We start from the raw sequence: 12,349 nt of genomic DNA, 5'->3' as shown, positions 1-12,349 counted from the left end.
ATCCTCCCATGGTGTTTATACTTGCGTACTATTGTTTGTACAGAAGAACGTGGTACGTTCAGGCATTTGGAAATTGCTCCCAAGGATGAACCAGACTTGTGAAGGTCTGCAAAAAGAAATTCTGAGGTCTTGCTGATTTATTTGGATTTTCCCATGATGTCAAGCAAAGAGGCACTGAGTTTGAAGGTAGACCTTGAAATAAATCCACAGGTACAACTCCAATTGACTCAAATTATGTCAATTACCCTATCAGAAGCTTCTAAAGACATCATTTTAATTTATTTGTTCAAGCTGTTTAAAGGCACGGTCAACTTAGTGTATGTGAACTTCTGACCCACTAAAATTGTGATACAGTGAATTATAAGTGAAACAATCTGTAAACAATTGTTGGAAAAATTACTTGTGTCATGCACAAAGTAGATGTCCTAACCGACTTGTCAAAACTATAGTTTGTTCACAAGAAATTTGTGGAGTGGTTGAAAAATGAGTTTTAATGACTCCAACCTAAGTGAATGTAAACTTCCGACTGTATGTATATAGGGCAGCAGTCTCTAAGGTGCAGGGTAAAGTAGTGGGTGGTAGCCGGCTAGAAACCGTGACCAAGGTTCAGGACAGGGTACTGGGGGGTGGAGGCCAGCTAGTGGTGACTGTTTAACAGTCTGATGGCCTGGAGATAGAAGCTGTGTTTCAGTCTCTCTGTCCTAGCTTTGATGCACCTGTACTGTCTACGCCTTCTAGATGGTAGAAGGGTGAACAGGCCGTGGCTCGGTGGCTGGGGTTTTTGATTATATTCTTGGCCTTCCTTTGACACCAGGTGCTGTGGATGTCCTGGAGGGCAGGCAATGTGACCCCGGTGATGCATTGGGCTGACCACACCACTCTCAGTTGCCGTACCAGGCAGAGATACAGCCCGACAGAATGCTCTCGATGGTGCATCTGTAGAAGTTTGTGAGGGACTTAGGGGCCAAACCAAATTTATTTAGCCTCCTGAGGATGAAGACGCACTGCTGTCAGTGTCACTATCACTGCTGTCATACATTTAACATTGTAAACTAATCTCTTCTATACTGCATATCAAAACAACAACGCATGATATAGTATAACGTAACACATTTTATTATTCATAAACATTTAAATTTACTTCTCTCACTACTGCTTATTTAATTACCACCAGATGGTCTTATTTTTAAATAGACACAATATATCACGTTTAAGAAGTGTTATTATAAGTGTGCTTCCTGTCAGTTCAGGTGTGATTCTGAGTTCCTAACTTCAGAGTAGTTCCTCTACGTGCTGCCTGAGTAGGGTCCTTAGTCCGAGTCTGAGACCCAGATGGCTCACTATTCCCTAGTGTTCTTCTTTTGACTTGGGCCCATAGAGCTGTGGTCAAAAGTAGGGCACTACTGTATATATATGTTACCATTTGGGATGAATCCAGCGAGACCAAGCACTGATAGCAAGCTGATATCCCCAGTAAATGCAGATCACCCTATCTGCAGTAAGCATAGGATAAGCCTACCCAGTTCTTATTGTGGTGTCTTCTGTACTTCAGCTACGGGTGTTTTATTGGTTGTTGTAAAAGGACATGCTCAATGAATCCAATGAAACCCTTATCTTGATTTAAAGGATTTAGGCATTAGTGTTTTTTCAATTATAGCTAATTGTTGATGAGGTGCTGTTTGTGCAGGTTACTTATCTTGTGTTTCTCTATTATTAGTGGTGTTCTCTGTTGAAATTATATTTGGTGTACAATACAACGATGATATGTGTTTTTCAGGTGAAACAGCTACTGGTTTTGGGGGAATCAGCATTCGCCATATTATTACTTTTCTAGCGAATTATTGGTCTTGCTACATAACATCATGTCTAGTCTATGTCCATTGTGTAGTCTGCCCTTACATTTGTACAGTACCACTTTTAAAATAAAATGCATTTCATATATTGTGATTCAAAGCTGGTCTGAAGCAGGTTGTTGATGCATAAGCATGAATCCTAATTTTCTCATTGCCCGTTTTTGCGATTATGATAGTGTTGCCAAGAACCACATTTTAGGTAACATAGTTTGGCACTATTCTCTCTTGGAGGGATGGGGGATATTTCTATTAAAAAAAGTATATAGTTTAGCTTTTCCCTAAGCTGATTTTGCTGCTATGTAGTAATTCTCGCAAAACTTCGTTAAAAAATATTATGACGCATCAGTAAGTTATCATAGTGGATGTAGCAACTTAAAGTTTCTGCTATTGTATTCACAACTGCCTGACATTTTTATTTTGGTAAAATAAATGTTTTGTGTGTTAAATGTGTTTCCACTGGCATTATTGTGTATAATCTTAACAACACAATTCCTGTTATTTTATAAAGGTACATTTCTACCTGTGTTTTTTATGATGGTGTTTGTATTTATTTATTTACCGCTATGAGGCAGTAATTTCTTTAGCGCAACTGTACGAAATAATGTACTGTGGTCTTTGATTGTATCAAGGATGTTTTACTAAACCAAGATAGACGACAGCCGACCCGATGGGAACAAAATTAGTCTAGTGGGCAGAACAAGCAAGGAGGTGGGCAGAGCCAAGCACGAACTAGCAAGATCCTATTGGCGCGTCGAAGCATCATCTGCATATTTCCATTTAGGGGCCGCTTACTTATTAATGAAGTGCGGGTGTGTAAATAACTCAATTCGCATTTGCACTCCTAAACATCGCGATTTTTAAAAACTTTTGCAAAGAGTAAAGTCTACTAAACTTAGTCCACTCTTTTCATGACATATTCTAGTTTAGGGAACAGAAAACTGTATTGAGATCAAATGTTTCATCGATGAGAAAATTGCAGAACGTCGGCCAAACTCAATCTCGTTCCATTTTCTCCCACTGCCTGCCAGTCGGCTTCCTCTCACTACCATGGAAACACCAAGCAGACGCTTCACGTCTGTACATCCGCTAAAATATCTGTCTCGTTGTTCTATCTGTGATTGTACTGCATGTCTGTGTCCGTCGTCAGAGACCGGTCGTCACTAGTTAAAACAGCTACAAAGTCATAATTATGGCTCAACTCCGCCCATTTCTGCTATTTATTTGGTTAAAATCGGATTTAAAACCCAACCACAATACTAACCATATACCTTACCCTAGCCTTAAATTAAGACCAAAAAGCAAAAATGTTGTAGACAATTTTGACTCTGTGGCATCTGACTTTGTGGTTGTGTTACCTAGTGTGGAAACCAGCTACGTAACCTCTTTAAAATCATCTAACTTTTTTTAGTGGATTGATTGATATTAGCGCGGTCGTAGGCTAAATCTACCGAAATGGGGAAGAGGGACAAGAGTGGTGAGCAATGTGTTAAATAATCCAAGTTGTGTGGATCTTAAGCTTTTTACGATTAATGGTATGCATGAAAACAAACGTGTTGGCTATAGCTAAAAGCGGGCACTGAAAAATGTTAGCTAGGCCATCTAAGCTAGTTATTGTAGCTAAGTGTGCAGGCAAATTGAATTTCAATTAAACCATATCAAAGATGCACAAAGCGTATGTTAAAATAACTACAATATGTTTATCGAACGAATATAGCTAACTAGCTAGGCAAACTAACCTGGCAGATACAGAATAACAAGTTAGCAGGTAACTAACAAGAAGGACCGATATCCGTGCCAGAAGATAATTAAACCTATCTATTTAGGTCGAAATATCAGTTTATGTTTATAATAATATAGGTAGATAGCTAACACATCCTGTCTGTTAACATAATCCAAAGAACGCGGACGAATAAACTAATTTTACAGTAGTCAGCTCGAGTTCATCAATTCACGATCTGCTACTAATTTACTGTATGAATTTGTAAACATATTTTTACGGGAAGGCCGTAGAGTTGTCATTGACCGCCTTGGACTTGTTTGACCCTAATAAAAGTTACTGATCGTACCAAGATAATACAAGTGATGGTACGTTCGTAAATCTACTTCGACTTTCACAGCACTTTTAGTTTGAGTGCCAGAGGCCGCGGAATAATTGAAGTATTTACAAACACCATTAACTTTGTTATGACCGGTGTAAGTAAACGTCGGCAATAGAAACTGAACAAAATTGTTGCCATACATTTGTCACTAACCCTCATGATAACATAAAGGCACTAACCAGCTCTGCTAGGGCGAGTAACATTTTCAGTAAGGTGTTATTTAATTTGTCTGGAAGTAGCTAGCCAACTTTTGCCAGTTCGCTTGGGTGCTTGACTGCGGTTGAGCTCAGATCAACACTGCTCCTCCGCCAGAGCGTCCAGTGTGCACGCTGAACGCACTCTGGCACTCCACAGTTAATTTACGAACCAATTCCTGTCTAGCTAGTGTTATTGTCTATGCCAGGAACACACAGAATGTCGATGTGCTGTTTGTTTGGCAAGGTGTGTTTTTGGGATGGTAGCCAGATGTCAATGTTGAGATGTCTGGTCTGACTGCCTCCCTCTGTGTTTTTAGTCTTATGTGAACCCAATAGCTGCATCTCGTGCCAATGGACCCGCACCCAATGCAGGACCCTCTATCCAGGATTACCTGAGCAGACCACGGCCAACATGGTAAGCATTAAGATGACACGTAAGGACTTGGGCGTTGTGCCTGAAAAGCTCTCCAGGTTATACAACTGGTGAGTTGAACATCCGTCATTAATATTGCTGAAGAGTGTCCACGGGTATATGGTGGATCCCTATTACCTTCTATGTGTGTAAATCGGGGTGATAAAGCAATGCTTTCTTGTAATACTAGGCTACACGGTGTGAAATGCTCCCTGCAAATCACAAGAAATTGTGGCCATGCCCTTGTGAATGTTTGGGCCTAGGCCTACGTCACCATTTTTTTATTTTTTACATTTTATTTCACCTCTATTTAACCAGGTAGGCTAGTTGAGAACAAGTTCTCATTTGCAACTGCGACCTGGCCAAGATACAGCATAGCAGTTCGACACATACAACAACACAGAGTTACACATGGAATAAACAAACAAACAGCTCTTTCAGAACATCAGCTATCTAGATTTGGGTGAAGGAGAAATGGTGGGGGCTTTGGCGGGTTGCTATGGAGGGTGCCGGGCAGTTGACCGGGGAAGGGGTAGCCAAGTGGAAAGCATGGCCAGCCATAGAGAAATGTTCATTGAAATTCTCAATTATAGTGGATTTATCAGTGGTAACAATGTTTCCTAGCCTCAGAGCAGTGGGCAGCTGGGAGGAGGTGCTCTTATTCTCCATGGACTTTAGTGTCCCAGAACTCTTGAGTTTGTACTACAGGATGCAAATTTCTGTTTGAAAAAGCTAGCCGTAGCTTTCCTAACTGCCTGTGTATATTTGTTCCTAACTTACTTGAAAAGTTGCATATCACGGGGGCTATTCGATGCTAATGCAGAACGCCACAGGATGTTTTTGTGCTGGTCAAGGGCAGACAGGTCTGGAGCGAACCAAGGACTATATCTATTCCAAGTTCTACATTTGTTGAATGGGGCATGCTTATTTAAGATGGTGAGGAAGGCACTTTTAATGATTAACCAGGCATCCTCTACTGACCGGATGAGGTCAATGTCATTCCAGGATACCCCGGCCAGGTCTATTAGAAAGGCCTGCTCGCAGAAGTGTTTTAGGGAGCGTTTGACAGTGATGCGGTTTGGTCGCAGACCCATTACGGATGCAGGCAATGAGGCTGAGATCTTGATTGAAAACAGCAGAGGTGTATTTGGAGGGTTGAGTTAGTTAGGATCATATCTGAGGGTGCCCGTGTTTACGGATTTGGGGTCTATAGTGGTCGGCAACAGTGAGAGACTTGTTTCTGGAAAGGTGAATTTTTAAAGTAGAAGCTCGAATTCTTTGGGTACAGACCTGAATAGTAAGACAGAACTCTGCAGACTATCTTTGCAGTAGATTGCAACACCGCCTCCCTTGGCAGTTTTATCTTGGTGGAAAATGTTATCGTTAGGAATGGCGATTTCAGGGTTTTTGGTGTGGTCTTCCTAAGCCAGGATTCAGACATGGCTAAGAAATCCGGGTTGGCAGAGTGTGCTAAAGCAGTGAGTAAAACAAACTTCGGGACTAGGCTTCTAATGTTGACGTGCATGAAACCAAGGCTTTTATGGTTACAGAAGTCAACAAATGAGAGCACCTGGGGAGTAGGAGTGGAGCTAGGCACTGCAGGACCTGAATTAACCTCTACGTCACCAGAGGAGAAGTAGGATAAGGGTACGGCTAAAGGCTATACGAACTCGCCGTCTAGCACGTTCGGAACAGAGTAAAAGGAGCAGGTTTCTGGGAACGATAGTATAGATTCAAGGCATAGTGTACAGACAAAGGTAAGGTAGGATGTGAGTACATTGGAGGTAAACCTAGGCATTGAGTAATGATGAGAGAGATATAGTCTCTAGAGACGTTTAAACAAGGTGATGTCATCGCATATGTAGGAGGTGGAACAACATGGTTGGTTAAGGCATATTGAGCAGGGCTAGAGGCTCTACAGTGAAATAAGACCGTAATGGATGAGGCATATTGATATTAGAGAGGCATACGTAGCCAAGTGAACATATGGGTCAATTGAGTGGTTGGGCTGGCTGGGGATATGGCGATTCAGACAGTTAGCAGACCGGGGCAAGCAAGCTAGCAGTTAGCAGACCGGGGCAGGCAAGCTAGCAGTTAGCAGACCGGGGCAAGCAAGCTAGCAGTTAGCAGACCGGGGCAAGCAAGCTAGCAGTTAGCAGACCGGGGCAAGCAAGCTAGCAGTTAGCAGACCGGGGCAAGCAAGCTAGCAGTTAGCAGACCGGGGCAAGCAAGCTAGCAGTTAGCAGACCGGGGCAGGCAAGCTAGCGATGGCGGTAAGTCTGTTTTTCCCTTTTCGTGCGTCGACGTCGATAGACCAGTCGTGGATTAGTAGGGTTCCAAGTAGCTCTAGGTAGCTAGCAGGCCGCAGTTAGCAGAATGGGCCTTCAGCGGAAGGCCATCAGTTGTGATCCATTGTTGAGTGATGGTTTTTCTTCTGTCATCAGGGAAGAGGTGAAGGAGATCATAGACAGGAAGAAGAAAGGCTCCAGAGCCCTGGCGGACTTTGAGGACCAAATGAACTCGGTATTGTTCAAATGTGTCTTCTTTATTTGACTTATTATACTGTACAAATTCAGTGTTTTTATATTTAGCTTACATAAAACATCGCTATTTGCTTCTTATAGAATTGGAAGAAGGAGCTGGCGAAGAACAGAGAGAAGTTACTAGGTGGCGTTGACAAATACAAGGAGAAAGAGGTAAGCTTCCAGTTCCATCCATGTTTAACATTTGAATACAACCATTTTGTTTTACTGTATCTACCCCTCACACCAAATCTTTGTTTTGTGTTTAGAAAAAGAAGAGCGAGAAAGGAAAGAAATCCAACCGGGTGAAGAAAGCTGTCTTCAATGTTTTGTTGAAGACTGGTGGTAGACATACTGCGGTAGTTTTATCTGCCCTTTGAAAATGGAAGCTTTCCACTAATATATTTTTGTGTCAGCTACTGTCTTCAAATCTAATGAGCTCTGCTTTCATTGTGTTTGGTCAAGCATTCCTCTCCTTCATCCTCATCAAGTTCTGATTCCTCTAGCAGCTCTTCCTCAGACTCTGAAGACGAGGTATGTGCCATAGATGTTGGTGACAAGTCTGTCAGCTTGTCCTACCGTTTACCCTATGTCACCCTATGGGCACCATAGAAATATAATTAATTAGACGTAATGATATTTCTATGGCGTGCACAAAGAGCTGTGTGAAGTACTGTGAGTTAAATGTCCTGGAACTATTTTGATTTGGTTGGTACATGAATATTGAGAAACAGTATTGTCCTACTGTAACTAATTGTTTTTATCTGATGTCTGTGTGGTCAGAATGAAAAGAGCACCAAAAGGAAAAAGCGGTCCTCTAAGAAAGCATCGGATGACTCTACTGTAGAATTGGAGCCTGACGGCAAGGTTAGTTTGATATGGAGAATATTGCACCTCCTTCCTTACGTAATGAAATAAGTCATTTTAGTTTCAGACATTTCTGCACTCTTAAATGTATTTGAATCAAATCCATCTGGATACTTCTGGTCTAGACCTTATGTTTTGGTTGGTGTGCACTATTCAACATTCACTTCTCAACGTTCCATCTTTATCTTAGCCCTCACCATCATTGTGTTTCTGTGTTTGTTCAGCCATGGTTTGATTTCAGTTCATTCATTTGCAATCTTTAACTCTTTTTTTTATTTTATTTTTTACATGAGTTCTTCACTAAATCTAAATGTTGTTCTATGCAAGAAAGGTCTACTTTCCTCAAAAAATACTCCTTTGTTCTCCCCAATTTCCTGGTATCCAATTGGTAGTTAGTCTTGTCTCATCTCATCGCTGCATCTCCCCTATGGACTCGGGAGAGGTGACGGTCGAGAGCCATGTGTCCTCTGAAACACAACCCAACCCAGCCGCACTGCCTCTTGACACAATGCCCGGAAGCCAGCCGGAGGAAACACTACGCCTGGTGACCTGGTCAGCGTGCACTGCGCCCGCCCCGCAACAGGAGTCGCTATTGCGCGATGAGACAAGGATATCCCTGCCGGCCAAACCCTCCCTAACCCGGCCAACGCTGGGCCAATTGTGCGCCGCCCCATGGGCCTCCCGGTCGCGGCGGGCTGCGACAGAGCCTGGACTCGAACCCAGAATCTCTGGTGGCACAGCTACCCTAGACCACTGCGCCACCCAGAAGGCCCATTTTCAGCATACTTAACATGTAAATATTTGTATGAACATAACAAGATTCAACAACTGAGACATAAACTAAACAAGTTCCATAGACATGTGACTAACAGAAATGGAATCATGTGTCCCTGAACAAAGGGGGGGTAAAAATCTAAAGTAACAGTCAGTATCTGGTGTGGCCACCAGCTGCATTAAGTACTGCAGTGCATCTCCTCCTAGTGGACTTGTCTCATCGTCCTCTGGTGACCCCTTGTGGCGGGCCAAGGCACCTGCAAGCGGACTTCGGTTGTCATTCGAATAGTGTTTCCTCCAACACTTTGTTGCAGCTGGCTTCCGGGTTAAGCGAGCGGTTTGGCGGGTCATGTTTTGGAGGATGCATGACTTGACCTTTGCCTCTCCTGAGCCGGTTGGGGAGTTGCAGCAATGAAGCAAGATCCTAATCATGAAAAATGGGATAAAAAGTAAAACATTTGTAATAATGTATTACATTTTGACATGTAATGCAATACTGCCTGATAAATATATTTTTCTGCACAGATCGTATATAAGAACAGAATGGAAGCCTAACACTTCCCTGTCTAACTGTTGTAAATTTTAACAGGACAAATCAAAGAAGAGGAGGAAAAAGAAGCAGAAGAGAAAAAACCTCTTCTGATGCGAGGTTAGACTAGAGATGTGGCTCTTTCCACTAGTAGAGAGCTCCTGCCTTCCAACTACCAACAAATCCCACCTGGGCTGCCTCCCATGACTGGGGTAGTTGGTGCACTATGGGAACTGCTGGCTTGAGAGTATTAAACTAATACCGCTTTCAAAACAACTGGGAACCTGGGGGAATAAAACAAGCTCTGACTGGGGGAAAATTGGTTTGAACGGTCATCCAACTCGGAATTCCAAGTCGGAAACTCTGACATCTTTCTAGAACAGACTTTCCGACCTAAAAATCAGACGTCATGATTTGGCCTCGTTTATTTTCCGAGTTCACAGTTGTCTTGAAAGCAACATAAGGACGGGTGAACTAGAATCAAACCATCTGTGAAAACATAATGTTTTTTATTCAATGTAAATAAACGGCAATAAGGAAACCACAAGTTGTCAAGTGAGGCCGAACTGAAAAATGTGCCTATGAAAATGTACTTTCATTTTGTACACCCTGCTGTATAATTTTTACTTGACAATCACATCTTTCTAAAACTGCATCGCTAGCTACACAATGAGGTAATTTTGGGACTTTTATGCTGGTGCCATGATGTGTGTCATCTGATATGATGGTCACTTCTCTTGCCATCCTCATATAAATTGGGATTATAAAAATACAAGTCAAATGGTCATAATCACAAGGGACAATCTGTTAAATGTTATACAACTATGAATGATATCTATAAATTAATCTGGTTTCATTATTTAAGTGTTAATGTTTTATCCATGATAATATTATTTTTAGTGGATGAATGATTCACATTTATACTTATCATCCAGGACGCATCACGAAAAACTGTACAATTTTAATAAGGAAAAGTCTCAATGTATGACTTAATGTACAGTACCAGTCAAAGGTCTAGACACACCTACTCATTCCAGGGTCTTTTTTCCACATTGTAGAATAATAGTGAAGACATCAAAACTAGGAAGTACCACATATGGAATCATGTAACCAAAAATATATATATTTTTGAGATTCTTCAAAGTAGCCACCCTTTGTCTTGACAGCTTTGCACACTCTTGGCATTCTCTCAACCAGCTTCGAGGTAGTCACCTGGAATGAATTTCAATTAACAGATGTGCCTTGTTAAATTAATTTGGAATTTATTTCCTCCTTTTAATGTGTTTGAGCCAATCAATTGTGTTGTGACAAAGTAGTGGTGGCACACTCAGATATAATTTACAAATGAAGTATTGTGTTTAGTTAGTCCGCCAGATCAGAGGCAGTAGGGATGACCAGGGATGTTCTGATAAGTGTGTGAATTGGACCATTTCCCTGTCAAAATGTAAAAATAACACTTCTTTAGGAATGTTTTACAGTAAAAGTTAGCAAAATATAAGTAGTAAAGTACAGATGCACCAAAACCTACTTAAGTAGTACTTTAAAGTATTTTTTACTTAAGTACTTTACGCCACTGTGAAAGACCAAGTCCATGTTATGCCAAGTACAGCTAAAAAAATCAGAGGAACGACAGACCATCATTACTTTAAAACATGAAGGTCAGCCAATAGCCTCAGAAATTGCAGCCCAAATAAATGCTTCAGAGTTCAAGTAACAGACACATCTCCAACATCAACTGTTCAGAGGAGACTGCGTGAATCAGGTCTTCATGGTGGAATTGCTGCAAAGAAACCAACACTAAAGGACATCAATAATAAGAGGCTTGATTGGGCCAAGAAACATGAGCAATGGACATCTGTCCTTTGGTTTGTCGAAATGTTTTATTTTTTATTCCAACAGCTGTGTATTTGTGAGACAGAGTAGGTGAACGGATCGCAGGTGTGGGGGTGCTTTACTGGTGACACTGTGATTGATTTAGAATTCAAGGGACACTTAACCAGCATGGCTACCACAGCATTCTGCAGCATTACACCATCCCATCTGGTTGGCGCTTAGTAGGACTGTCATTTGTTTTTCAACAGGACAATGACCCAACACACCTCCAGGCTGTGTAAAGGCTATATGACCAAGAAGGAGAGTGATGGAGTTCTGCATCAGATGACCTGGCCTCCACAACCATCCAACCTCAACCCAATTGAGATGGTTTGGATGAGATGGACCGCAGAGTGAAGCAAAAGCAGCCAACAAGTGCTCAGCATATGTGGGAACTCAAAGAATGCCAAGAGTGGGCAAAGCGGTCATCAAGGCAAAGGGTGGCTACTTTGAAGAATATAAAATCTATTTTGATTTGTTTAACACGTTTTTGGTTACTACATGATTCCATATGTGTTATTTCTTAGTTTTGATGTGGAAAATAGTAAAAATAAAGAAAAACCCTGGAATGAGTAGGTGTGTCCAAACTTTTGACTGGTAAAGTATGCCAATGCAACATTTGGGTCATAAAATATACAGTTCCTTCAGAAAGTATTCACACTCCTTGACTTTTCCTGTATTTTGTGGTATTCCTGAATTTAAAATGATTTCATTGAGATTTTGTGTCACTGACCTACATTATTACCCCATAAAGTCAAAGTGTCAAGTATTCAACCCCTTTGTAATGGCAAGCCTAAATAAGTTCAAGAGTTGCATGGACTCTGTGCAATAGTAGTGTTTAACATGATTTTTGAATGACTACCTCATCTCTACCCCACACATACAATTATCTGTAAGGTCCCTTAGTCGGGCAGTGAATTTCAAACACCGATTCAACCACAACGACCGGGGAGGGTTTCCAAAGCCTCGCAAAGAAGGGCACCTATTGGTAGATGGATAAAAAAAAAGCAGACATTGAATACCCATTTTGAGCATGAAGTTATTAATTACACTTTGGATGGTGTATCAATACACCCTGTCACTACAACGATACAGGCGTCCTTCCTAACTCCGTTGCTGGAGAGGAAGAAAATGGTGACTTTAAAACAGTTACAGAGTTTATTGTCTGTGATAGGAGGATAGATCAACAACATTGTAGTTACTCCACAATACTAACCTAAATGA

At 41.5% G+C, this 12,349-nt stretch overlaps 1 protein-coding gene across 9 annotated transcripts; it reads left to right on the top strand.

The window, feature by feature from the left end:
* The first annotated feature begins 2,964 nt into the window (after window positions 1–2,964).
* Window positions 2,965–12,132, top strand: LOC109908446 (protein FAM133-like). 9 transcript variants are annotated; one of them, XM_031795145.1, is made up of 9 exons: window positions 3,355–4,393; window positions 4,467–4,564; window positions 7,006–7,084; window positions 7,186–7,257; window positions 7,353–7,442; window positions 7,549–7,617; window positions 7,867–7,950; window positions 9,314–9,373; window positions 11,335–11,380. In XM_031795145.1, exons 1-8 carry the CDS (start codon window positions 4,349–4,351, stop codon window positions 9,365–9,367), a joined length of 591 nt encoding a protein of 196 aa, XP_031651005.1. In that variant the 5' UTR covers window positions 3,355–4,348; the 3' UTR covers window positions 9,368–9,373; window positions 11,335–11,380. The 9 variants fall into 9 exon arrangements, 5 of the variants coding, with proteins under 5 accessions (XP_031651008.1, XP_031651006.1, XP_031651005.1 ...); XR_004203852.1 differs by lacking the exons at window positions 3,355–4,393; window positions 11,335–11,380 and adding an exon at window positions 2,968–3,327 and having other exon boundaries at window positions 7,593–7,617; window positions 9,314–9,800; XR_004203850.1 differs by lacking the exon at window positions 3,355–4,393 and adding an exon at window positions 2,969–3,327 and having other exon boundaries at window positions 7,353–7,617; window positions 11,335–12,132.
* The last annotated feature ends 217 nt before the right edge of the window (window positions 12,133–12,349 follow it).

The sequence above is a fragment of the Oncorhynchus kisutch genome, linkage group LG17 (assembly GCF_002021735.2).
Source record: "Oncorhynchus kisutch isolate 150728-3 linkage group LG17, Okis_V2, whole genome shotgun sequence".
In the NCBI taxonomy this organism is placed as follows: domain Eukaryota; kingdom Metazoa; phylum Chordata; class Actinopteri; order Salmoniformes; family Salmonidae; genus Oncorhynchus; species Oncorhynchus kisutch.
This window is presented reverse-complemented; position numbering and strand designations above follow the sequence as displayed.